Here is a 24,173-nt window from a genome sequence, read left to right as displayed (position 1 = left end):
ATCACTTCGGGAAGGAAAATCTGGGGAAGAAACCAGAGGAAGCCGGCGGCCCAAAACTCCTGGCAAATGAGGACGGCGAGACCTCACTAGAACAGCATCAGCTTTCTACACTGCTACTGTGAATCAGACCTGGAGCAAGTGGGGAAGTTGAAATCAAGAACGAGGAACTGATACATCAAACCCTGACAAAGAAATGTTGGCTTTCTCTTGTTGGAGTGGTTTGTGATGTAATGCTGAAAAGAAAGAAAATGATCAGCCTGCAAGTAAAGTAAAAGTATCATCAGCTGACGATGGATGAGGAACTACAGCCACGACAGCCATTACAACTTCCGCTGCAGCCATCGAGCAGACATCTGGCAACAGAGGAACAAACACCAGCAGCTGACATCAACACAGATAGCCGGTTAAAGAAGAAGGAAGCAGAATTGAGGCTCAGCCTGAAACTCGCACACCTGAAAAGAAACCCTATGGAGGGGCGAAGATGAACATCACTTCGTGCAACCGAGGGATTGTCTCTGCCGGGGTCGAGGTAGGACAGAACACCTAAGGACAGGTGGTCCTAGAGAAGTACATGGACGAGGTAGTGCAGGGCGTGCATATGGTACTCGGATATGCAGACACACTACCTCCACATGAAGAACTGAGTGAGCAGGCCTGCTGGACGTCCCTTCAGACCATCCGATGCAGCTGTGGGACTGTGAGTATGTGGTCAATACGTAGGGCTCCCAGGGCAGCGGATGGAAGGGTAGTTCATCAGGAGCACATTACCCGGGTGTTCAGTCTGCATGGATGTAGCAGGCCCCATGGATAACAGAAGAGAGGTGTGGGGTGTCTCTTTTTGTTGTTGTGGACGGTGTGCCAGTGTGAGCTGTGTAGGAGCGGGTGTTTTCCTGTGGAGGGGCTCTCTTTTCGTGTCGGGGAGCGGGGGGCTGCGGGGGCTTTTCTTTTTTTTGCCGAGAGGGGGAGGGGGGGTTTTGGTTTTTAGTGTCATTGAAAACAGGGCAGAAAGTTTTCAATGCAGCCACGGTGATCAAGCTGAAAATCAACGGAATGGATTTTGTGAAGCAAGCTCTGAACTGCAAAACACTACTACTGATGAAGAAAGGGGTCCACGAGGTCAGTGCTCAAGCCAGTTCTTATCTAAAGCAAACCAGAACATTGCAATAATCTAGCACCATGCCATCCTGTGTTAGACTGGCCACTATTACAGGATGATTCCCATTCAAAGAACAACTTCAAGGCTTTGGACAGGGATGGCCCTGAAGAAATTGGATTATGTTAAAGAAGAACTCCTGTCACAAACTGATAGATTACACTGGAAAAGGGGCTGGAGTGGTGAGAAAGGAGTGGCGTCATAGACAACCACCAAGATCAATCCTACAACAAGGCATTGCAGCCCGACTCAACACCTGGAAGTGTATGTGTGTTGTGAAACCAACCACAAGCTAAATTTTCCCCTTAATGCATCGCATCAGAAGCTTATTTCTCAAGCCACACAGTATACAAGCAACCTGTGAACTTCACGGTGTCCCATCTGACGGACTGCATCCAAAAGGAGGACTGTTTTTTTTTGTTTGTTTTTTTTTTTCCTCATCGAACTTAAACCTGGAAAGAGGTAGGGTCAACACTTTACTCCAAGGACCTGGCAACCGTTTCATCCTGATGTTCAGAGCACCTGTCCTGGATATTCAACGCTGTAAGTTTTGATGAGGAAGCCCAAAGACTGCAGTTTTACAATTGGACAACCCGATGCCTCCGACAACTCCAGTACCCCTTTAACGACCCCAGCAATGGTAAAGGATCACGATTATGGATAAAGCGCCATGCTGCTTATGCTTTTTGCTTTGCTCTGCTGAACTTCCAGAGTTTTTTTTTTTCTTTTTTTTTTAGGCTTTCTGCCTCAGCCCATCAGCCCATCTCCCTGTCCCTAAAGAATCTTCCACATCCTGAAGAACCAACAGTTCATCCAGCTCTGGATTTTTTGTCACTGTGAAAGGATCAGAGCGACCTGAGTTCTCTTTGACATTCATCACTTCCTGGGAGACATCAAAACTCCAAGGAGGGGGTGTCAAAGAGGAGTGGAGTTTTGAAGACTGCTGTGCCCTTGGTGATGACAGAGGATCTGCATCTTCACATCCCAGACTGCTGAGTCCTTTGTGACGATGGAGGCGCTGGCAGCAATAAACCAATCAGAGGACGTAAGTATGTACACCAGCAGCAATAAACCAATCAGAGACTTGTTGTCCAAGTTCTGCAGCATACGGCTCGGTAAAATCCAGATGGGTTTTTCCACGCATCACCATCCCAGTTCATCTGCGACTCCATGCGCGCCCATCTCACTGCTACTGTGAAAAAGGAAGTGAAGCAAACTAATTCGGAGTTTGCCGTCATTCCAGGAGGATTAACAAAAGAACTCCAACCGCTGGACATTGGTGTAAACAGGGCGTTCAAAAAGAAGTTGCGATCGGCGTGGGAGTGATGGATGACAGACTGCGAACGCACGTTTTCTAAGACGGGGAGGCAGCGCTGGGCGAGTTACGCCACCATGTGTGAATGGATTGTGGATGCCTGGGCTAATGTATCTGCTTTAACTATTGTCCGAACTTTCGCGGAAGCCGGCATCATTGCTGAACAGCCACCTGGCAACGAGTCTGACTCTGACAATGATGAGAGGGAACCTGGCATGTTTGATGGCGAAATTGCCCAGCTGATCAATTCAGATACAGAAGACGAGGACTTTGATGGATTTGTGGAAGAAGAATAAAAAATATCGTGAGTGTATTGTTACATAGTCGAATAAAGTTAAACTAAACTTACTGTTTTGTTTCCGTTACCTTTTTTTTTTGTTGACCGTATGTTTTAGCATGCGTCTTATAATCCGGTGCGCCTTATAGTCCGGAAAATACAGTAGTATTTTCCGGACTATAAGGTATAAAGTTGCCGTTTCTGCTCTTGACAGTCCTGGAGGGCTGAGTTGATCTGAGACTGTAGCTGTTAAACAGAACATCAGAGAGAAGGTCGCCGGTTTTGAAGTTATGAAATAAGCAAATTTGCTGCCATTTTACTAATCAAGCCCTACTAATATCTATTTAACCTCTCCAACAACTTGGCTGCAGACTGCTTTATAGATCAAACAAGCTCAAAGGAGTTAACTCTATATAATTTTTTGACAACACCTCTGAGATCTAGAATTGTAAGACTGGGATATCAAGGCAAAGAAAACTTAGTAGCTGCTGGTAGGGGCCATTCAGGGGCCCCTCCAGACATCCAGGGGCCCCTAGAAATGGTTGAATTGTAACACAGACCATAGATCTAAAGCTGTAGCATTCATTTATAGAGAATGACAATGTTATTAAATGTTATTTAATGCATTTATCTGAGAGAAAAAAATACATTTAGGATTTAATTAGGAAGTTTACTTTGTAAAAGTTTAAAGAATCAACTTGATAGTTTGATAGTGTGTTATCATGGCTATAATATGGTGTAATCTTTGTGTTTGAGCTGGGTTTATTCACAAATACATCACAGCAAATAACCAATAATCAGTGATTGATTTTAAACTTGGCCAATAAACCTGGTCTCCCTCTCACAGACTTCACCTTATCTATATTTAAACACTGTTAGTGATGCTGAGGTTCTTAGTAGGACGGATTTCGGGGAAAGGGGGGTTCTGTCTAAGGCCCCATTTACCTTGGGCCGGCCCTGCATGAACAGCCGCTGCAATGCGCATCTCTGAATCGGCCTGGAATCCCCCAGTGGCCCCTATGCCAGTCTGCGGATGCTTTGGGGACATTTTAATTCAATTAATTGTGGCATGTTTGGCTTTATGCTGCGGTTATAATTATTGCTACAGTAATTTTTTGCTGATGTTTGTTTTGTGAACTCCAATTGGTATGGGCCGAATCTTCCTTTAAACTTGAGGTTCTGCAATAACTTCTATTTACAGCTGCTCACCTCCAGCCCAAATCCCGTCAGCAGTAGTTTTAACTCGCCTGGTAGTAACGTTAAAGAGAAGCAGAGGGAACAGAGAGCAGGTGGTACCGGGGCTTGGAGGTGTGTCGCGACTCGTGGTGACAGTTGCAGTATCGGCATTTAAAAGCCTGATTATGTTAAAATCAGAAGTTTTCTCTGCAGCTGAAGCATTTCTGTGTTTAGGGGCGAGACAAGTTTTTTCCCCGTTATTGTGAAGACAATTACGAAAATATAAATAGAAACAGTTTTCCTAAAGTCATCATCAGACCTAAATTTTTATTCACAAACCAGTGTATTTAGTTTGTGAATAAAAATATTCTTGCCCATAATTTGTTAGTTAGAGGGCACAGATCCTCCTCACCATGGAACCGGTGTCTGAACAACATGGAGGCAGAGAAAGTGAGAGTCATTATTAGACTGAGGGGAGCCAGACTAGTTTATTTTTGCTAAATTATTATATTTAACCTTTAAATCTCAACTTAAAACCCACCTGTTTAGAGTTACTTATGGCTAAATTAGGGTTAGAGTGCGGCTTTTTGATGTTTTCGATGTTTTTAATGTTTTTATCTTTACTTTTTATCTATTTATGTAAAAACGGCAAGAGATTGAGGGTTATTGCACGCACAAAAAAAACCTGTAAATTCTAGACTCTAACAGGTAAAAAATCCATGTAGGACGGCGAAGTCCTAGCGCAAAAATTCACGTGATAGGTGGACGGAGCCTGGTGCTGCAAGGTTGGAGACCTTCTCCTGTTAGGCGACGGGGCCTACATAATACCCGTGTTAAACGGACGGCGGAGTCCGGCGACGACAGGCGCTTAAATTCCGTAACAAAAGTATGTTTTTATCCTTATTTTAAATCTTTTTTTCCCAAAATGTCTTTCTCACTGTTTATTCAATGTCACATGCTGTTTTTATTTTGTTTTTTAATTATGTAAAGCATAATATGTATAATATGCATAATATGTATATATGTGTGTGTGTGGATATATATATCGACACTGGGTACATATATATATATATATATATATATATATACAGTGATTCTTGAGAATAGGGACAAAATGGGTTTTAATTTTTCCATAATTTTTTTTATTTCTCAACCTTATGTATGCAAATATGACAAATAATGTTTAGGAAATGTAAAGATGCTAAGGTACAGGCTCCCAGTTGCAACATTTTTTAAAAATATTACATTTTTAATCGACCTGACCTAGAACGTTGTCATCACCATCTGACAAAAATAAATAAAAAATAATTTTTAATGACCCTATTAGTGATATTTTTACTCATTTTACAGACAAGTGCTTCTCAAGAAACAAAAGAAATATTTAAAACCAAAAACAACAAAATGGCCATCTGACGGAGTTGACAGTGCATGACGGAGTTGACACAGAACTGAAAGTGGTGACAAACTAGTGAATAAAATGAAAAACTTGGTACATGTGAAGTAATGCAATTCATGTAAAATACATTAAAATGAATTAATTGCACATTTAAGTGAGATTTGACAACAATTTCACTGAAAGAATCAGAAAAACTCTGATGGAGTTGTCATCTGACGGAGTTGAAAAAAAGCCAAACTACCTCAATTTATATGTTATTCTGAAGGAGGCCATATTGTAGCTCGTCAGGTCCATGAAATCTTTACATTATACCAAAATTAAGCTTTTATTTCACAAAATTTCAAAGTTTTGTAAATTGTCAGTTATGGTGTTGACACATCATGGTTGTGACAAGCAACTTAGGAATAAAACAGAAGAAAAAACTAAAGAATAACTTAAGCCGGTGGTTCCCAAACTTTTTGTCCTGCGCCCCCCCCAGTGGTTTCCAAACATTTTCTGTACTCCCCTCCCTACAAATATCTGTGTGGTTGAACGATGTGTTGTTTTTATTTTTGGTGGGGGCAAAATGAATCTATGTAGCTGAACATAGACAACAACCCTATAAGCTTCTTGTTAACAAGCTTAAGGTGATGTATTGATATTAGCTAGCTAGTCATCTTTTAGCTAACATTACCTGCATCCAACAGCTTTACTCAACAGTCGGTTAGTTTGGGTGAAAAACTGTGAAAAGCTCTTTGCTATTTGCTGGTTTGCTGCCATGATTCTAACACAAACCTGCGTATCTGCGTACAGCAGCAGCAGGTCTCCTTCACTGCCCACAGGTGTAAACCCAGCGCAAGCGTCGTAGCGCTCATGTTGCATTTAAAGGCCGCTCGAAAAAACAGGTTACCAAATGTTAACAACGGATTAAACAGTTTTAACTGCTGATAAAAGTGACAGAGGACACAAATATGGGAAGTGTGGAAGTCCCTACTGTATCAGATTGACAGGAATAAGAGAGTTGGCCATTCTAAGGTAAAAACCCAGCGCATACAGCGTTCATGGTTTCTTTTTTCATCCAGACGGCTTCCCGCGCCCTCCCTGCAATGGCACGGCGCCCCCCCTAGGGGGCGCGTCCCACAGTTTGGGAACCTCTGACTTAAGCTAACCAGAGCTAACTAGCGCTCTTGGCAAAGGAAGAGAAAGGAAGAGATCATGGGGTCCTCAGAAGTTCTGGTGCCCCCAATAATGCCTGATTTTTTTTTACATTCTTTTCATTTCTGACGGTGTTGACAAAAACTAGGGACAAATTTCAGTGGAGTTGGAAAATATATAAAAATGATTTTTAATTCAATTTATCGATTCCTCTATAATTATTTATATGACTACTTATACTTAATTGTCACAATATATAATTTTAGTATTTCTTTAATTATTTTAAACTATTACAATGTATTGAGTTCTGCTCCTGGACAAGGGCTTTTACAGGCATCATCCACCAACTACAATGTTTAAAATTAAAAAATATTCAGCAAATATCTAGAAAATATACATTGTTGTGCTCACATGACCCAGGTTAGTTGAGTCAGATATTTGAAAAAATTATATTTTGTGTATATTTTATTCAAATTTTGTGCTTTATCCATAGGACCTGTTTTGTCCCTATTCTCAAGAATCACTATATATCCTGTCTGTACTTTGCCAATAAAATGGTTAAAAACATTTAATGTATGAACTGATTTTCCATAATTTAGCTTATGTATTTAATGTACTGTGTTTTAATTGTCACCAACTGTGTGTGTAACGTGTTTCCTGCGCTGAGGAGCGATCATAAACGGCAAAGAACAGATTCAAGGTGAGGCAGGCAGTTCTCGTGCCTCATCGCTGGGGTTGCTCATGAACCCCAGACATTGTGACTCCACAACTGCAGAGTAAGAAACGGTAACAGCGTGCTAGCCATACAGTAGCTGCGCTGACACAGAGAGCGAGAAAGACGTGGTTTTGAGTTGTACTTTAACGGTTTCTCCCTTTGCTGTTAAGCACAGCACAAAATTAATAATATCTAATAAGTCTAAGTTTGATTGAGATAACGGAATTATTCTGCGGCGGCGGCGCAGCTATGGATGGAATGTAAAGCATAGACATAAATACGTAGACCCCTCATGTAGCAGATCGGCCCGTTGCTGCGATACGTAACAGCGTCCGCCATATTGAATGTGGAATATGTACCAGTAAGCTAATACAAGTAAATGGACCGAACTTCATAAAGTGCCGTTCTACAAAGTATTTTAAATTAACACCTGTCATTGACACATTTTCTCACACACTAATATATTTGGAAATCTAAGAAATGACTAAAGACAGAGTTTCTAACTTTTGATGTGATTATTTAATTGTTTTGGGGCATTTCTGAATAAAGAGCACAATGTTTTTATTTGATAGAAATTATTCTGATTTTTATATTGACATTGATGAACAGACATACTTTTACAGTGTTTAATTAAAGAACATATTTACATAATTCCATAATTTAATGTACATTTAACGTTTCAAGACAAGAAACAAATTATTTTCTTGTATTTATTTTTATACATTATTGAGAAATGACTTTTGATTTATAAATCAGTCATTGTCAAACATTAAACTACATATATTTCTTACTTTTTTTTTCCAGAGAAAAAATATTACAGTATACATCAACTCGGCTATTGACACCAAAGAGTGAAAATAATTTTAACAGTGAAATATATTTTTTTCATTATATAAGCTGTATTAATACACTAATACTTCAGATTGAGATATTTAAAAACACAAAAAGTGAAAGAATGAAACATTTATTTATTATACTGGGAACACTGGTCACAGGCAGTGCTTCAGTCTGCTGGTCACACTGGGAGAACTCAATGACTTCTGAGACATCCTGGTTCACAGACTAAAGCTAAGGATAAAAGAGAAATTATCCAAGTGTAATAGAATATATATATATTTTTCCTTCACATTCATAATACATTTTTAGCGTGTTGGGCTCTGACTCGTAGCATCTTTAAAGCTAAATACCGACTTGGTGAAGCTGAGCTGGAAACAGACTGAAGAACAGCAGCTCCAGCTCTGATCCTGACTGATCTTTCCTCACAAAATCCTCTGGTCTTTAATGAACTTCTCCTCTAACAGCGGTTTCTCATCAGCTCTCTCATTAGATAACAGTATGAAAACGTTAGCTGCTATGCTAACAATTAGCGGTTATTTCGGGCCAATTAAGCTACATAGGAAATATTTTTCGGTTGTTTATAAGCAAATTTCTGGCTGCAAAGTCAAGTAATTCTGATCTTTCATCCTTACCTGTGAAAGGCAATGCCAATGAATCCAGTTTTTTTCGTAAAACGGTTGCAACAGGTCCACACAGCACAGGACTTAAGAGCTCCGATCGCCCTGCTGCCACATAGAAGATGGCGGACGCTGTTACGTACGACTCAGCGCTCCATGAGGGGTCTACGTATATGATGTCTATGATGTAAAGGAATAGCCTTTTTGTCCTCCAGCAATGTAGGCATGTGCGAAATTTCCTTATGTAAACAATAACATGCAGGGGTCTAGATTTGTAAATCCGATTATAATTAAGTCGGTGCCTCACCAGCTATGAACCTCACCGATATATATGTATATATATATATATATGTGTGTGTGTGTGTGTGTGTGTGTGTGTGTGTGTATAATTTTGTCATAGTACCCCCAAGAATTTAAAACTATTTTCACACCTGTTTAAACCTAAAGCAAAAAATTAACAGCCATTCCAGGCGATCAGCAATGATCGGTGATTGGCAGAGATAGGCCTCATGGATGATCGGTATCGGAACTGGCAGCCAAAAAAAACCTGATCGGAGCATCCCTATTTCTCACAATAGTTTAATGGAGTTCTGGTCCGTTTCTCCTGACATAACTGATGTAACTCAGTCGGATTTGTAGGCTCACTCACAAACCCAACAGAGTTTGTGAGGCGGAAGTTGTGGGAGAAGTCTTCCCACAACTTTCTCCATAGGAATAAGATCAGGACTTTGTGATGGCCACACCAAAACACTGTCCTTAAGCCACTCCGTAATCACTTTGGCTGTAAGCTTAGGGTCTTTGTCCATTTGGAATACCAATTTGAGCCCAAGGTTTTTTTTCCTGGTTTTTGTCTTAACATGTTGCTTCGTAATGTTTAAAATAATGTTCTTTCCTCATGATGCTACCTATATTATGAAGCTAAATAACATTACAACATGATGCTGCCACTCCATACTTCACAGTTAGGGTGGTACAAGATTCCCCGTTCTCCCTCAAAATGTATCAATGGTCAGTATGGCAAAACAGTTCCAGTTTTGTTTAATCAGATCACAGGACATATCTCCAGAAATGAAGATCTTTGTCCCTGTGTGTATCTGCAAACAGTGATCTGGCTTTTTATGTTTCTTTTGCAGTGAAGTTTCTTTCTTGCCGATTGACTTTACAGTCCATGTTTGCCCATGTATAATGGCTCCGACTTACTAGCTTCAGACAGTATCTCCACAAGGCTTTTGGCTTTTGTTCTGTGTCTCAAATATGCACATTTTGGATGGTTGTACATCATGTCTACCGTTGCATAAAATTGTTTTAACAAATGAATCTCTGAATTCCTGATGTCTTGGGTGATTTCTATTGACCGTTCCATCATGTCAAACAAGAAAGAAGTGTCTTCCAAGTGTAGCCTTAAAATACATCCACAAGTGTAAGTCCAATTAACTCAAATGTTTCAGTTAACCTATCAGAAGTTTGTGGAAGGAAGCCCAAAAAGTCATAAATTTTAAATGGCAATTAAAACGTATGACTTGGGTGACTTAGATACTGACCAAATGTATGTAAACTTTCGAATTCAAGGAAGTTACAAAATATATATATATATATATATATGTTCTCGCCGATTTATAGAATGCAAATTCGAAGATCAAATCAGATACAGCAGGGGAAACAAGTTGTACAACTATGTCTGTGAAGGGGTGAACAATAAAAGCAATTTGGTATATTGATGAGCACAGTGGCTCCAAAATAAATCTGAACGCATATGGAAATGTCATGGTGAATGTTCTGAAGCTTAAAAAGCTATCAAAAACTTATTGATAGTTTGTCTGTGTGTGATCGGGAGTGTCCCCTAGCAAGGTCAATGATAAAATATTCTACACACCAATATAGGTCATACTACAATTTCTCATGATCTTAACAGACAGATATTTGCCCAGTTTGATGTCCTTTAAAGACATGAAATCATGGGGTGTGAGGTTCAATGTGGGATTGCAGGTATAGAACATTATATAATAGGATCCCCATGTACAATATGGGAAATTCCTGCTTACAATTACAGGAATGTGTAACGATCTGGATGTTTGCATCAGAGCCGTGAACTTAAATGATAAACACTTCTGCATCAGTTGCTTTGTAAATAAACTTTTTTTTCTTTTCTTTATTTAACCTGTATCTTATTAAGTAAAATGTTTGAGGCCTCCTGATCATGTCTCCTGATTCCAAAATATCAGGAAAGACAAAAAACATTGTGCAGAATTGACATTTTGTTCTAAATTTTAAAATAAAGCTACAGAATACTTATGCTATAAGTGCATTCAGGATTGTTCATAAGCCTAGTTTATTAGGGAAGCATTTACTCTGCCAACAAACATCAGTTTGCTGTATGTGTTTTCCTAAATCAGTGTTTTCCAACCCTGGTCCTCAAGGCACACTGCCCTGCATGTTTTAGAAATGTCCCTGCACCTCATTCAGCTGACTGCAGTTCAGCTGCTAATTGAAATCACCTGTGCTGAAGCAAGGAAACACCTAAAACATGCAGGGCAGTGTGCCTTGAGGACCAGGGTTGGGAAATACTGCCTTAAATAATTTAAAATGACTGTCTAAAAACTGTCTTTTTGTCTTACGAGTAGTACTATTTCAGCCACAAGGTGGCGACAAACATCAAAACTGTGACTCTAAAAACTCAATCATTAGTTATAACAATATACGCCCCTCACCCGAAATGTTCGCTGGAAATAGGCACCAGCACCCTTCCCTACCCCACTAGGGACAAGGGTGTACAGAAAATGGATGGATAGTTCTAAAAATACTGATGGACTGTATGTAATGTATTCCTACCTCTTCCACCAGGGAAAGCCCTGTCTTCATCCTGCTGTCAATAATATCAGGCAATCTGTTGGGAATTGTCTGAGACAACATCTACAGAGGTATATGAACAAAACTTGGTTAGCTTTATGGTAAATTATAAGTTCTAAAAAGATAATACCTACACAAAACAGTGTAAGAAGACCTCCACATAAGACCTCATTTATTTATTTATTTTACAATTTTGTTAGCTGCTGATTAAACTGAAAGTTTCAACCTTGACATGATTATATGAGTTGTTTTACCAAGAAATCCATCAGAAGCTCCGTGAAAATGGTTGGACCAGCCTCTCCTGGCTGTAGTCCGCACGTTCCCGACACAGGGGGAACAGATTTTCACAGGGGAACAGAATTTCGCACAAGACCTGCCTGAGCCACGCCAGATTTGCTCATGGAAAACGAATCTGGCCAAGGTGACCGAGACCATACTGGTTAGAGGCGGGCTAGTGGAAAAGCGCCTTTTCTGGAACCTCGAGAGCTTAATTTCCATTTGGGCCGGCTGGAAAGGACTGGTTTAAAGAAAGCTGTTGATTGGTTCATAAGCTGCGGCGGCGGGTATAGAGATGAGTTATTTTTCAGATCTCTCAGTCAAAGTTTATGTTAGATTGTCTCAATATTCGTCATTTTGACTAACAGCGTCAATACACTTTTATCCATCAAATTTTAAATAATAATAATGGCATATTCAATTGCGCTTCATTTCTTTTTGGATTAATTAATATTCAACAATATTCACACATGTAGCAGATTAATAGCTTTTGACTTTTTCCACAGTGTCAAAAACCACTGACTGTTGCTGTTGATCCTAAGCTGCAGGCTGAATCTGCACTCTGGTGACTGACATTAGAAGCACCACTTCAGCCAAAGTTTTTGAAATCAGGGAACATTTCTCCAATTGAAATGATTAGAAGTCGACTCTGTCAACGAGGAGGAGTGGGAAGAAAACCCTCAAGCCGTTGTGATTCAAAGACAAGTCCAGGTCAGAAATTATTCTCAGATGAGAATTTTTTTTTGATTGACTTAGTTAAGGTAGCTTACAAGGCAGTTCAATGTGCTTTACAATATAAAAACACAAAACTAAAAAGTCATAAAAATACAATTGTCAATAATTTGAGAAACATTACATTTTGACGAGTACCATTATCAAAATTATCAATACACATCAGATATGTTGGTCAATGTTCTATTTATTATGGTTCAAAAGCAACTCTAAACAGGCGGGGTTTTAAACTTGATTTAAAGGAACTCAGTGTTTCAGCAGTTTTGCAGTTTTCTGGAAGTTTGTTCCAGATTTGGAGTACATAGAAGTTGAAATTTATACCCTTTTCTATATAATTCTATAACTCTTATGAAACACTTTGGTCAGCTGAGATTGTTGTTAATGTGCTATACTGTATAAATAAACTTTGAATTTAAAAAACTTTGAACTAAACAACAAAATGACAGAATCATGCATTAAGAAATAAATGCCACTCTTTTTCACACTAGTTAAAACCCATTCAGTTTTTAAAGTTATCATTCCACCAGACAATTTACTATCAAACTATCATTTTCAGAATAATAAATATTTTTTTTCTATTTATTATGTAATTCTGAATAATGTAACAATTGCCATTTCTATTTCAGAAAGGGGCAGAAGGAATTATGGGACTTAGAAAAAAAAAAACAAACCTCTTTAGTTTCCTCTGAAAAGGAGCTTCCTTTAATGGCTATGTCAGGTAATGTAGATTTAGTGCTGGGAGAGATCTAGAAAATAAAACATTTTTGGGTTAGGCAGATAGTAGAAAAGAACCATCAAACTTTTAGAAACACAATCTAAAACCGAAAGCATATTTGTAAATGAAGAACCTCAAAAATTCAGTTTTTAGACAACTCCAGTGACAGTTTTTGCCTCAAAAGATGTTTGAGAGGACCCTACCTCCCTGTTTGTGAGGGCGTGTTCACCAGCTAACAGCAGCATGCTCAGGCCTCCCATCTTTGTGGGGTCTTAAAATGAATGGCACAAGTTAGAAAAGTAATCTAATTCTTCATCATCTTACTACTATGCTATTAAACCCACCTGCCATGGCAAAGTTCAACTGGTGCAAACTGTCGCTTTTGGGCACATTTTTGGCAGTAGAGTCCTTGGGTGAGTTGCAGGAGAAGGACCACACCTTTTTGCGGGGACAGCTGACATGCTGATAGGAAGAGCTCTTGAGTGGCTTGCTCGTGGTGGGACACCACTTATAGCCTGGGTTTGCCTTCATAAAGGCATCCTTATACTAGAAGAACAAAATAAAAAGAAGTGATCTTGTTGAAAATAAAATCTGTATTACTGTAGCCATGTTGCAATCAATCAAAATGAAAACATGTTTTCATTTTGCCCATTCAGTTTTGAAAGTTATCATTCAACCAGAATATTTACTATCAAACTATCATTTTCAGAATAATAGATATTCTTTTCTATGTATTATGTAATTCTGAAAAATGTAACAATTGCCATTTCTATTTCAGAAAGGAGCAGAAGGACTTAGAAAAAAAACAAACCTCTTTAATTTCCTCTGAAAAGGAGCTTCTTTTAATGGCTATGTCAGGTAATGTAGATTTAGTGCTGGGAGAGATCTAGAAAATAAAACGTTTACACTGCATATGTATCCACTACCTTCTGTGGGTCTAAAAGAGTTGATGAGTATGTCCATTACCATTACTGTTCACGCCCTTTTTCTTTTTTTTTCCTTCTGCACTGAGGAGTTATGCATTGGGGGTATTTGTGGACGGTCAAAACGTACAACAAAGAAATGAGCATCAAACCTTAGAGTCTCTTAATATATTTTGTATATGTGTTGTGACATTGTCCTATGCTGGCTAGAAATTTAAGGGTTAGGTCTTTTCATAATCATACTGGTTTCTGTGTGAAGCAATATCGTAAGCATTTAAACAATTTGGATAGGGAGAAGATGGACTTGGAGAACTGAAAATATAGCAGACTCTTTTAGAAACCAGCTTTGTTTCGTTGTAATAATCTTTTATGTTTACTTTACTTGTTATTTATGCCCTTTTATCCATTGCGTCATGTTTTCTTCAATGTCCTCTTTGTCAAGTTCTTATTATGTCTTCAGTAAATAGAGCACTGACCAACATCACTTTGGTGGACTGGAATGTCCGGGGACTAAGCCATCCAACAAAATATTCTCTCATCACTATAAGTTTAAAAGTCACAATTTTTATCTATAGGAAACCAATTTCATGAATGCGTATAGAATCCTCAGAGCAAGCATATTTTCACTCAGTTTGCACTCACAAGGTGAACAATTTAATAGGCCAGTCGATTCGCTAATATTTACGGTCCTAATTGGGATAATATGGACTTCCTTAGCAATCATTTTTCCATTCTACCAGATCACAGAGTTGCACAGTTTAATCCTGACTGGAGAGCTGAATTTGAGTTCAGTGAATCAATACGTTTAAGACATATGGAATAATAGATCCCTTAATATTTACATATCTGTAATCCAACCAATTTTCATTTTTCTCCTCTGTACACCCAATATGTTTAAGAACAGACTACTTTTTAATTGACCAAAAAATGTTGCCTATGGTTACCTGAGTAAACTATCACAACATAGTAATTTGGATCCTTCTCCAGCAATTCTGGACTTCAGCTTCCCAGGAAATATGTATTCCACCTTTTCATAGTGGTTTAATGGCTGGTTATAATCTGAACAAAAGTTTACTGACTTCATTAATATACAAATATATATTTTTATTGAACTGAGTGAACTATCTGAAATAAGTAACACGTATGATATAAATGCTAGGTTTAAGAAGTCTTATGAAAATTTGTATGCTTCTGAACCTTGTGATTCAGTCCTAGTGGAAGTAATTTTCAGTAATTTAATTATGCACATTCTAGATGACTCAGATAAATTTAAATTGAAGAACAATACTACTCTATCAAAATTAAATTAGGCTATCAAAAATGTATTTGAAATTTGTTAAGGTATCTAGCCCAGATGGGTTTCCCATTGAGTTTTGTGAGCCATCTGAACCTAACTTAGTCCCTTTACTATTAAAAGTCTTCAGGAGGGTTTTAGACAAGGCAGCCTGATCTGCAACTATGACACAAGTAGCTATTTCAATGCTACTCAGAAAATCAACATTTTTTCTGAGTGGCAAAATTGTCGCAGTAAGATCGCTCCACCACTCAAAAGTGTGACCCATATTGCTGAGTTTCAGACATGTGACCCAGATGACAAAATTCAGATGGAGGTCTGGAAGTGGATTTCTCCAGTTCAAAACACAGCAAAATTGATCACAACAAGTACGGTAATGCCGTAAATAGGCTGAAACAGATGAGGCATCTCAAAAAAATATACGTATATTTAGGATATGATCCGTATTATCTCGGTAAAAAAAACCCTTCTCATATAATCTTGAGGATTTACCCAGTGTCGAGGCGATCCACATAGCTAACTATCTGGTGCTGCAGACCTCATATTATACGACAAGCCAGAAAAAAGTTTTCAAAAGCCTGGAGAATACAATCATTTAGTTTCAGCTTGGGTCAACCATTTAGGATGAAAAGAAGCATTAAATGGTTGTCGACTTGTTTCTGCTGGGTGAGTAGTGAGTTGTGCTATTTTAAGTAATTAGTCTATGATAATGATGCAATGGCTAACAACAAACTAACCATGTTATTTTATGAGTTTGAATCTCCTGGTAAATAATTTATTTAGCTTCTGTGAACCCAAATTCATGCTGGAGTTGTACGTTAATGTTGAGTTGTTGTAGGACGCTGGATTCAGGTCCAATGTAGGTCAACGATTTGCTCCAGTCTGCAGAACCCCCATGTTTGTGTCTGGCCATGAATATAGTTTGAGTTTGTGTCCAGAACCATGTGGGGGAATAGTCACAGCTCAATGTGACTGTATGGCTGGGAGCCTGGGTAGGTTATATTTAATTTATTTAGATTATATATATATATATATATATATATATATATATATATATATATATACCCAGTGTCGATATATATATCGACACACACACACATATATATATATATATATATATATATACACACACATATATTGCAACTTTAGGCAAAGAATATAGGTTAAAAAAATATGGACAAATTGCACATCAGGTCAAGTTATCTGTGGTTTCGCACTGGTAACTTCTTGGTTTCCCACAAAACCAAGCACAAGGGTCTGACCTTAAGAGATTTCAAGTAAGGAGCACTAATGGAGCAATAATCTTAGGTGTATGTACAACTAATCCATCAATCTTTGACGACTGAACCTGATCCTGGAAACGAGCTTCCTAATCACATGCTTATTCTAAAATCATTCACACCTCAAGGAACGAACCTTGCACTCTTATGCTGCTGCTTTTGGTAGCACTCTCACAACGACATCCTGATATCAGGTGCATCTGCACCAGAACCTTCCTTAAGTTTTATTCAACCATCACCTCATCATTTGTTCAATATCGCTTTCGACTTTATCACGAGCCTAAAACCTTCCAAAGGTAAGACTGTGGTCCCAATCATCAACCGTATGATTTCTATAAATCGTATAATCTTATTTATACAGGAGTAGAAAAACCTCAGCTGCTGAAAATACCAGCCTTCTCGTCCACATATCAATAGACACTATGGCACACACCAGAAGATTGTATCTGAGAAATATGGAGAGATTTATATTCAAATCTAGAGTGAAAAAAACATACAGAATTTAGGTTTCCATACAGTGATTGACAGACTGAACGATTCAACCTGAAGTTGTAGGCTGCTTCGTTGTGTGTAACAGTTTCCAACAGATGTACAACAGGGAGTAAATGTTTACACTGGACAGAATGTGCTCATAACTCCCATGTTTTACCTGACACTAGTTTATGTACCCGTGAGGTTTACCAAGGTTAAAAAGAAGAAATGAAGAAAGCTTCTGTGAGCGCTGTCATCCATAATTTCTACTGACTTTATGAGCTTGAGAGAAAGCAACTCAGTAGAGAGTTGCTACTGAGTTGCTGGCTTTTTTATTGTTATCATTATTGGTCTCAAAAATGACAGGTTAAATTGTATGCATGTAAGGCAGAGCTTAACGTAACTTTACTACACCAATGTAACATAATGTAAGGATGCATTACCTCCTTGGCCATATCAGTATATTTCTGCTTCTCCTTGGGCTCCAGCACAGCCCACCAGTCAGCCAATATTTTTGTGGCCCCACGGTTGTCAAGACGAGGATGTTCCTGTCGCACCAGAGAACGGTGCCTCTTGCAAAAGAGGAGGAAAGCATTCATAGGCCGACGTGCCCGGTGTTCATTAGAGTCTTCTTCAGCTTCCTCTGTTGTGCTTACATTATGCACTTGGGAGTCCTGATCCTCACTGCACAGCCCTGCCTATTAAGAATAAATTCATAAACTGCAATGTAGAGTCTGCTTCTGGTGGTGAATGAAGATATCATTATTTAGAGTCAGGCTGGAGAAAAAAAATAACCCTGCACCAATGAGGCTACTAACCTTCCCCAGTTCCTCCTCATCTTCTTCTTCCTCTTCCTCAGAGAATTCTGAAGCCTTCTTGGAAAGAAGAGGGTGCCACTGCAGGCATTTGCGTTTAGGTCTTTTGCCAGTGACCTCCTCAACAGGCTGTGCCTTACCTCTTCCTCCACTCTTCATGGTACTACCGCACCTAAAGGAAAAGCAAAACATTTAACATCAGAAACACTGTCTGTACCTACTATGTGCAGAAAAAAATCCCATCAACTTTTAATAACATGCAACACTTAAGATGAAGTAGCAACTGCTATATAAATTACTACAAGAAGGGCCATTTATGTGCATAACACGGCAGGACCATTGAAGATTTTCAAACAGGTCACAAAAAACTTGGGCATCTAAAATACAACGACTCTTAGTTTAGCTGTAGCTGCAATATTCTAGTAAATAGTATTTTTAGTGCCAACTGTCCAGCTGTTACAACAGTCTAAGCAATGCCTCAACCTTCACTAAGCATATTGAGTAACACTTTATTTGAAGGGGGTTGAATAAGACTGTCATGACACTTTCATAAACATGACATAACATCTGTCATGAACATGAATAAGTCTTTATGACAGGTGTTTATGTCATGTTTATGAAAGTGTCATGTCAGTCTTATTCAACCCCCTTCAAATAAAGTGTTACCGCATATGGATAGAGAAAAAAGAGAAAGTTGAATAAGTGGTCAACATTTTACCCAAATATAACAACAGAAATTCTTAGGAACTTTTGATGTGTTGAGATGTACTGACAAATGAGAAATGTTCTGAAATGGAGAAATCGATTTCACAATTTTATGGCTAGAAGAAGCTGAGAATCAATGTCATTCTTAAAAGAAAAACAGTAGCACCAGCTTGGATGTTTTTGCACTAACAAAACAGTGTTATTGCAAAACGGAGAATCTGCAAACAGATTCATCGTCAGGTTATTTTAGATCTTTGAACATGTGCTTAAGTATTGAAAGCAAAATACAATATGCTATTTTTCAAATAGTCATTCACAAATGGTCAGTGATTATATACACTACAGGTCAAAAATTAGGATGCAACTGTAAGTTTCTGTTCTCAATGTTTTACTAGAAAACCGGAGTTCTCTAAATTTTGGGCTGAATGCATGTGGGCATATGATCAGACTTTAATGTCATTGATATGTATGAATAATTAGACTCTATATATAAATCATGTCTACATATAAACATTATATCAATTAAATTATTATTCTTTTGTACATTTTGGATCTTTTTTCCTGAAAATGCCTAATCATTAAAAAGGCCATTGCAAATCTGAAACTGAACAGGTGGCATTAGGAAACATAGCAGGCAAACAGCAACTTTTTATATAATTGACATAGAATGTGAATTATTACAGTTGCATGTGAGTCACTAGGAGCCTTCGATGACACCCTGGGTATGACAAGAAAAACTTCAACAAACTAACTGATACGAAAAAGTTTGGATTTGTTTTGAATTTTCCCATCCGAATGCTTTCCATATATATTCATTAAATAATTAAGCATTGTATTCTGCTTGAGTCATTTTAAATATTTACATAACAAATAAAATGAGTACAGTCAATGGTATGACTATATGTTGCTGTTCTGTAAATGTGATAAAAAAAACAACAAAACTGAACAAAACACACAAAGCAGGTGATTTGCACTCGTCCAGGAGGAGTGAATGCTGCCAGTCAATGACTCTATACAATCTGCTGGGTTTTCTTTGACAGGAAACCATTTAAATTAATTTGAATAATAAATAAATCTTAATGCCCTGTTTTATATGTAGGATCAATTGGATGGATACTGCTCAGGAAGGAGATGGGTTCTGTGTTCCAGAGATTAATGTCTTTTGGAATGTGCAAATTAACCCCAGAACAAAAGTCAAAGACCTAGTGGAAATGCTGTCTGAAGCCATTAAGACAGAGTCACTATCCATAGTCAAACTATCCTTTACTGACATGGATTGAAAAGCCACTCAGCAAGGAAGAAATATTTACTTTGAAAGAACTACAAAAATATAAACTGCAGTTTGCAGATGCACACAAGGACATTTTTGGAGACTTTTCCTATCTCCAACTAAAGTGGAGCTGTTACATTTAGAGGAATAATGGGGGATGCTTGTACCATTGTATCTGTGAAGTACGGGGGTGGCAGCATCATGTTGTGGGGTTGTTTTTCTTGCAGGACGAACTGGTATTTGGTCTTCCAAATGGACAATAAAGCTAAGCATACTCCCAATGTGGTTACAAAATGGCTTAAGGACAACAAAGTGTTTTGGGATGGCCACCACAAAGCTCTGTTTTATGTAGAAGTTGCGAGTAAATATTAAAAGATGGGTGCAAGTTAGGCGGCCTACAACCCTGACTGAGTTATGACAGTTCTGTCAGGACGAATGGACCAGAACTCCAGTAAACAAAGAAGCTTTGTGGAAGTAAACCCCAAAAGATTTGACCCAATTCATCCTGTTTAAAAGACAATTATCCCCAACACTGAGCTAATGTATGTAAACGTCCAAATTATATCGGTGATAATTTTGGTTATTCTAAGATAAAACAAGAAAAGTTCAGACAGTGAGAAAATTTTTTGTCTTTTTATTTGGTGTATTTACATGTCTGGTTTCAACTGCACATAGTTGAAACTATGTCCATTGGAAAATACCCCATTGGAGTATTTTCCAATGGGGTGTTTTCCACCCCATTGGAAAATACTCTAGTTGAGAGGAAACTTAAGAACTTTATGTTTTGAACAGTAAAAGGCAGCCAGAGTTCCTAGAGAAAACCCATGTATGCACTCTGGGAGAACATGAGAACTCCACATAGAATTGATAACAACTGCTCCCTCTTGCAGTCTGGCAAACAACATACAAGTAAAAGAAAAAATAAGTGAGTAATAATAATAAGCAACATGAAGTAAAATGTTTGTATTTCTCACTGTGTTTGCATTCTGGGCAGCATGGCACAAATGAAATTCAAACTCCATCAATGAATAATTAAAAGCTATCTTATGGATGCAGAGTGAAAACAGGAATACTTACTGAAGAAAAAATTATGGAAATGCTGAATGAATGATGAGGACAAAGCTGGCACAGCCCGTCATACAAAGATGATGACCTATAAAATACAAGACAGTGATCTCAGTCATGCATTACACCGTCATCTCTACAGTCGCTCTGCATAGCGACAGCTTTCTTGAAGGAAAGACGAGTTCAAAGTTACTTCACTGAAACATTAGAGGAATGCATCGAAAATCCGTAGTAGCCCTGAAGTAGGATGGGACATTTTGGGTGGATCATCTGTACTTGCTGCACAGCTGAACCACTCATGTGGCCAAAGGAAAACACGAAGGCCAAATCCCCGTGATCACCGAATGCATTTAAAGCAACGCAAACCAAACGAGTCCAAATCGAGCTGGCGCAGCTGCAGGGACCTTGAGCTTTACTTGTTCGTCAGGTCCGACTGATGACGGTCGGACTTAACTATTACTGTTTACTGTAAAAGTCCTGTCCTCCTGTGTCTCACGCGCAGCAACGGTGTATCATATGAGGAGATTACAGTCGTAAGAAGATCCAATGGCGTACAGTCTGTATTCCTGCCTCTAAACACAGATTGTTTTAATCTCCGTGTAAAATGTCGATCTATGACGAGTCAGACGAGCAGAATCAGAGTCCATCTTGCTGTTGGTTGGAGGAGAACCCCCCCTCCCCACCGTCCGCCAACTACAGAAGAGACGGTTTATACTCCTGTCGAACTCCAGATGATAATGTCACCGGTATTACCTACCACAGGGTAAAAACATCCAGAAAAGCCGGATTAAATCAAGCTTTTCCTTACCAACCTCATACATTTGTGAGCAATGTTTAGCTGGGCAGCAGCTGTGTTACAGGGAATAAAGTAGCTAGTTAGCTTGCTAGCTCTGCCTCCTGCTAAGTGGACATGTCATGTTTTATAGTGCAGTGCTTCCTAAAGTCCAGTAACCCTATTCGTTAAAAACAAGGACGGAATCAGTGATTAAACTGCTATGAAAAGCCTTGACAGGGTTTTAGCAACTGTTCTTTTGAAAGCGGCTGGCGCTGAGGCTGTGATGCGGATAGGAAGGGGAGAAAGGGGGAGGGAGGAGAGTCCTAGCACCTTAGTTGCTTTTGACGTTTTATCACGGCTTTTCTAAGGCTAGACACACATTGTAGCTACGCTGCAACAGTAACACAAAAATGCTCGACCAAACGCTGCCTTCCAGCAGGATGTCTATGGAAGAGACAGCAAGGATAACCCAGCAGGCGGACATCATGTCCAAAGCAGCAATAGTAACAATTTCTCACAAAGCTGAGAGGCGGACTGGGTTTTTAGTGTCCGCTGACAGCACAAGTTCCCTGTGAGGAACTCATGGCCATACCTGAAGTACTGCTGTCAGTAACCAGCCGGAGATTCTCATCATCGGTCCTGTTCACATTTTTAACTTATTAACACATGATAACACTTCACCACTTGCTGTACTGAGAGTAGTTCCGTTAAGCGTAACAAATCCAGTCACAAAAAAGCAGGAAGCTAAAGAGATGTCCATCAAAATAAAAGGGCTCCCTCCAACATTTCCTATTTCCACCAAACAGAAACATCAAAACATGAACAAAAGTAGCCCAAAAAGCCATTTTAAAATGTTTAAAACCTCCCTTAGCTCTGGAACATGGTTAAATACACGAGCATTCTCTTGAGAGGGAGAATACCCTTTGAAGTTCTAAATGGGCTATTTATGAAATGGGTTTAAACTGACAATATCTAACCTGTATCATTTTAGCATCTTCATTTTGAAGTAAATTAATTTCAGTTTATTCAAATATGGGACAGATTCGCAATGAATATGGTCACATAGTACAACATAAAAAAAATCCACTTTATTTTCAGAAATATATAGTGAATTAAGTCAATCCAGTCACACATACAGATTCCTGTCAGTTACAATTATTTTATCCTAATTCTAACACAATGTTGTCAAGTTCAGTTTATTATCTGTAAAAAAAAAATTCTTTCAAGAGAAGCTCAAGTGATTGCATCAAGTATGGTCATCTGTCTACCTCAGCATGCATTAGGTGACAGAAGACTGTTGATTGCATTAAGTGATTCATTTTACTGCTTGCAATGACATGTGAAACAAAAAAACTTCTTTTAACGATAAGCCCCCATTAGTTTTCAAGCGAATTCACATTTCAGAACCTAGAAAAAAGCTGATAACTGTAACATTAACATAACACCAATTAAAAAAAATTAATTACGATACATGTAAACACCTTAAAAGAACACATTTGCAATAGATGCAAAAAAGACCCATTCTCGTCTACTCAGATTATGGAGTTGACAACAGTTTCTTTGCTTTTGTTCATCCACCTGATCTCTGAGAACTGGCCACAGAGTCTCAATGAAGTTAAGGTCCTCAGGTTAAAAAGGACCTTAACTTTGTCTGGTGACACAGAAATCCATAGTGGTGGAAAATCTTTAGATCATTACCAAACTGTACCCAAAGTTTTGAAAATAAGTTTCTGAGGGATGCGTAGATCCTACCTTTTATTCACAATATTGTTTTAAGGAGTAGTTGAACTGGATGGCAGAGTCTTACACACTGGACGTGACATTACTCTCAAACAATAAATCATCTCTTTTTTTCCCACGTTTTCAAACTACTTCTTCTTGATACAGGAGTTTAGACCAAAACTGTATAGCCCACCTTACTTTGTGTTCAGATGCACTCAAACCTACTTGTTGAGAGAGATGACAAAATTCTGCATTGGTGTGTGCAATTGTATCTACTACTCCACATATTTTCAGAGTAGCTGTTTAATTCTATATTGGTTTTTAAAATTGACTTGAAAATTCTATTTATTTTTAAATCCCTGTGTGGTCTTGCACCATCATACCTATCTAATGGCGCAGACAGATATGATGGATCATAAATCAGGATCTAGGATATTGATTTAAGGATCTTTTATCTATTTTCTACTCCCAGAGCTTGACTGGTGACAGAAAGAGGAATGGCTTACATGGACAGGGCTCCTAGTTTGTGGAATGCTCTTCCTCAAAATATTAGACAGGCCTCTTCATTATCTTATTTAATAATTCATCATCTCTTCATTATCTTATTAAATCATTAGTTAAAACTTACTTGCATAACAGTGCTTTTAAAATATGACTTTTTAA

At 38.5% G+C, this 24,173-nt stretch overlaps 1 protein-coding gene and 1 long non-coding RNA gene across 7 annotated transcripts in view; one reads left to right on the top strand and one right to left on the bottom strand.

Annotated features, from left to right (window-relative positions):
- The window catches only part of bbx (BBX high mobility group box domain containing), a 50,914-nt gene that overhangs the window by 25,895 nt on the left and 846 nt on the right, over nucleotides 1-24,173 (bottom strand). Inside the window, exons 1-8 of one of the 6 annotated variants that reach the window (XM_007540262.2) lie at nucleotides 22,381-22,521; nucleotides 21,026-21,101; nucleotides 17,977-18,145; nucleotides 17,602-17,856; nucleotides 13,535-13,736; nucleotides 13,394-13,461; nucleotides 13,147-13,221; nucleotides 11,450-11,530 (exon numbers count right to left, since the gene is read on the bottom strand). In XM_007540262.2, coding sequence (XP_007540324.1) covers nucleotides 11,450-11,530; nucleotides 13,147-13,221; nucleotides 13,394-13,461; nucleotides 13,535-13,736; nucleotides 17,602-17,856; nucleotides 17,977-18,132 — 837 coding nt within the window. In that variant the 5' untranslated portion in view covers nucleotides 18,133-18,145; nucleotides 21,026-21,101; nucleotides 22,381-22,521. Of the gene's footprint in view, nucleotides 1-11,449; nucleotides 11,531-13,146; nucleotides 13,222-13,393; nucleotides 13,462-13,534; nucleotides 13,737-17,601; nucleotides 17,857-17,976; nucleotides 18,146-21,025; nucleotides 21,102-21,473; nucleotides 22,035-22,380; nucleotides 22,522-24,173 lie in introns of those variants that run through there. The other 5 variants (XM_016664919.1, XM_007540263.2, XM_007540267.2 and 2 more) reach the window with 5 other exon arrangements.
- LOC107834136 (uncharacterized) lies at nucleotides 984-23,806 on the top strand. Its single transcript, XR_001659921.1, has 3 exons — nucleotides 984-3,505; nucleotides 13,253-13,255; nucleotides 22,887-23,806. It is a non-coding gene; the product is annotated as an uncharacterized LOC107834136 (long non-coding RNA).

The sequence above is a fragment of the Poecilia formosa genome, unplaced genomic scaffold (assembly GCF_000485575.1).
Source record: "Poecilia formosa unplaced genomic scaffold, Poecilia_formosa-5.1.2 Scaffold530, whole genome shotgun sequence".
Taxonomy (NCBI): Eukaryota; Metazoa; Chordata; class Actinopteri; order Cyprinodontiformes; family Poeciliidae; genus Poecilia; species Poecilia formosa.
Note: the sequence above shows the minus strand (reverse complement) of the source record. Positions and strands in the feature narration are given on the sequence as shown.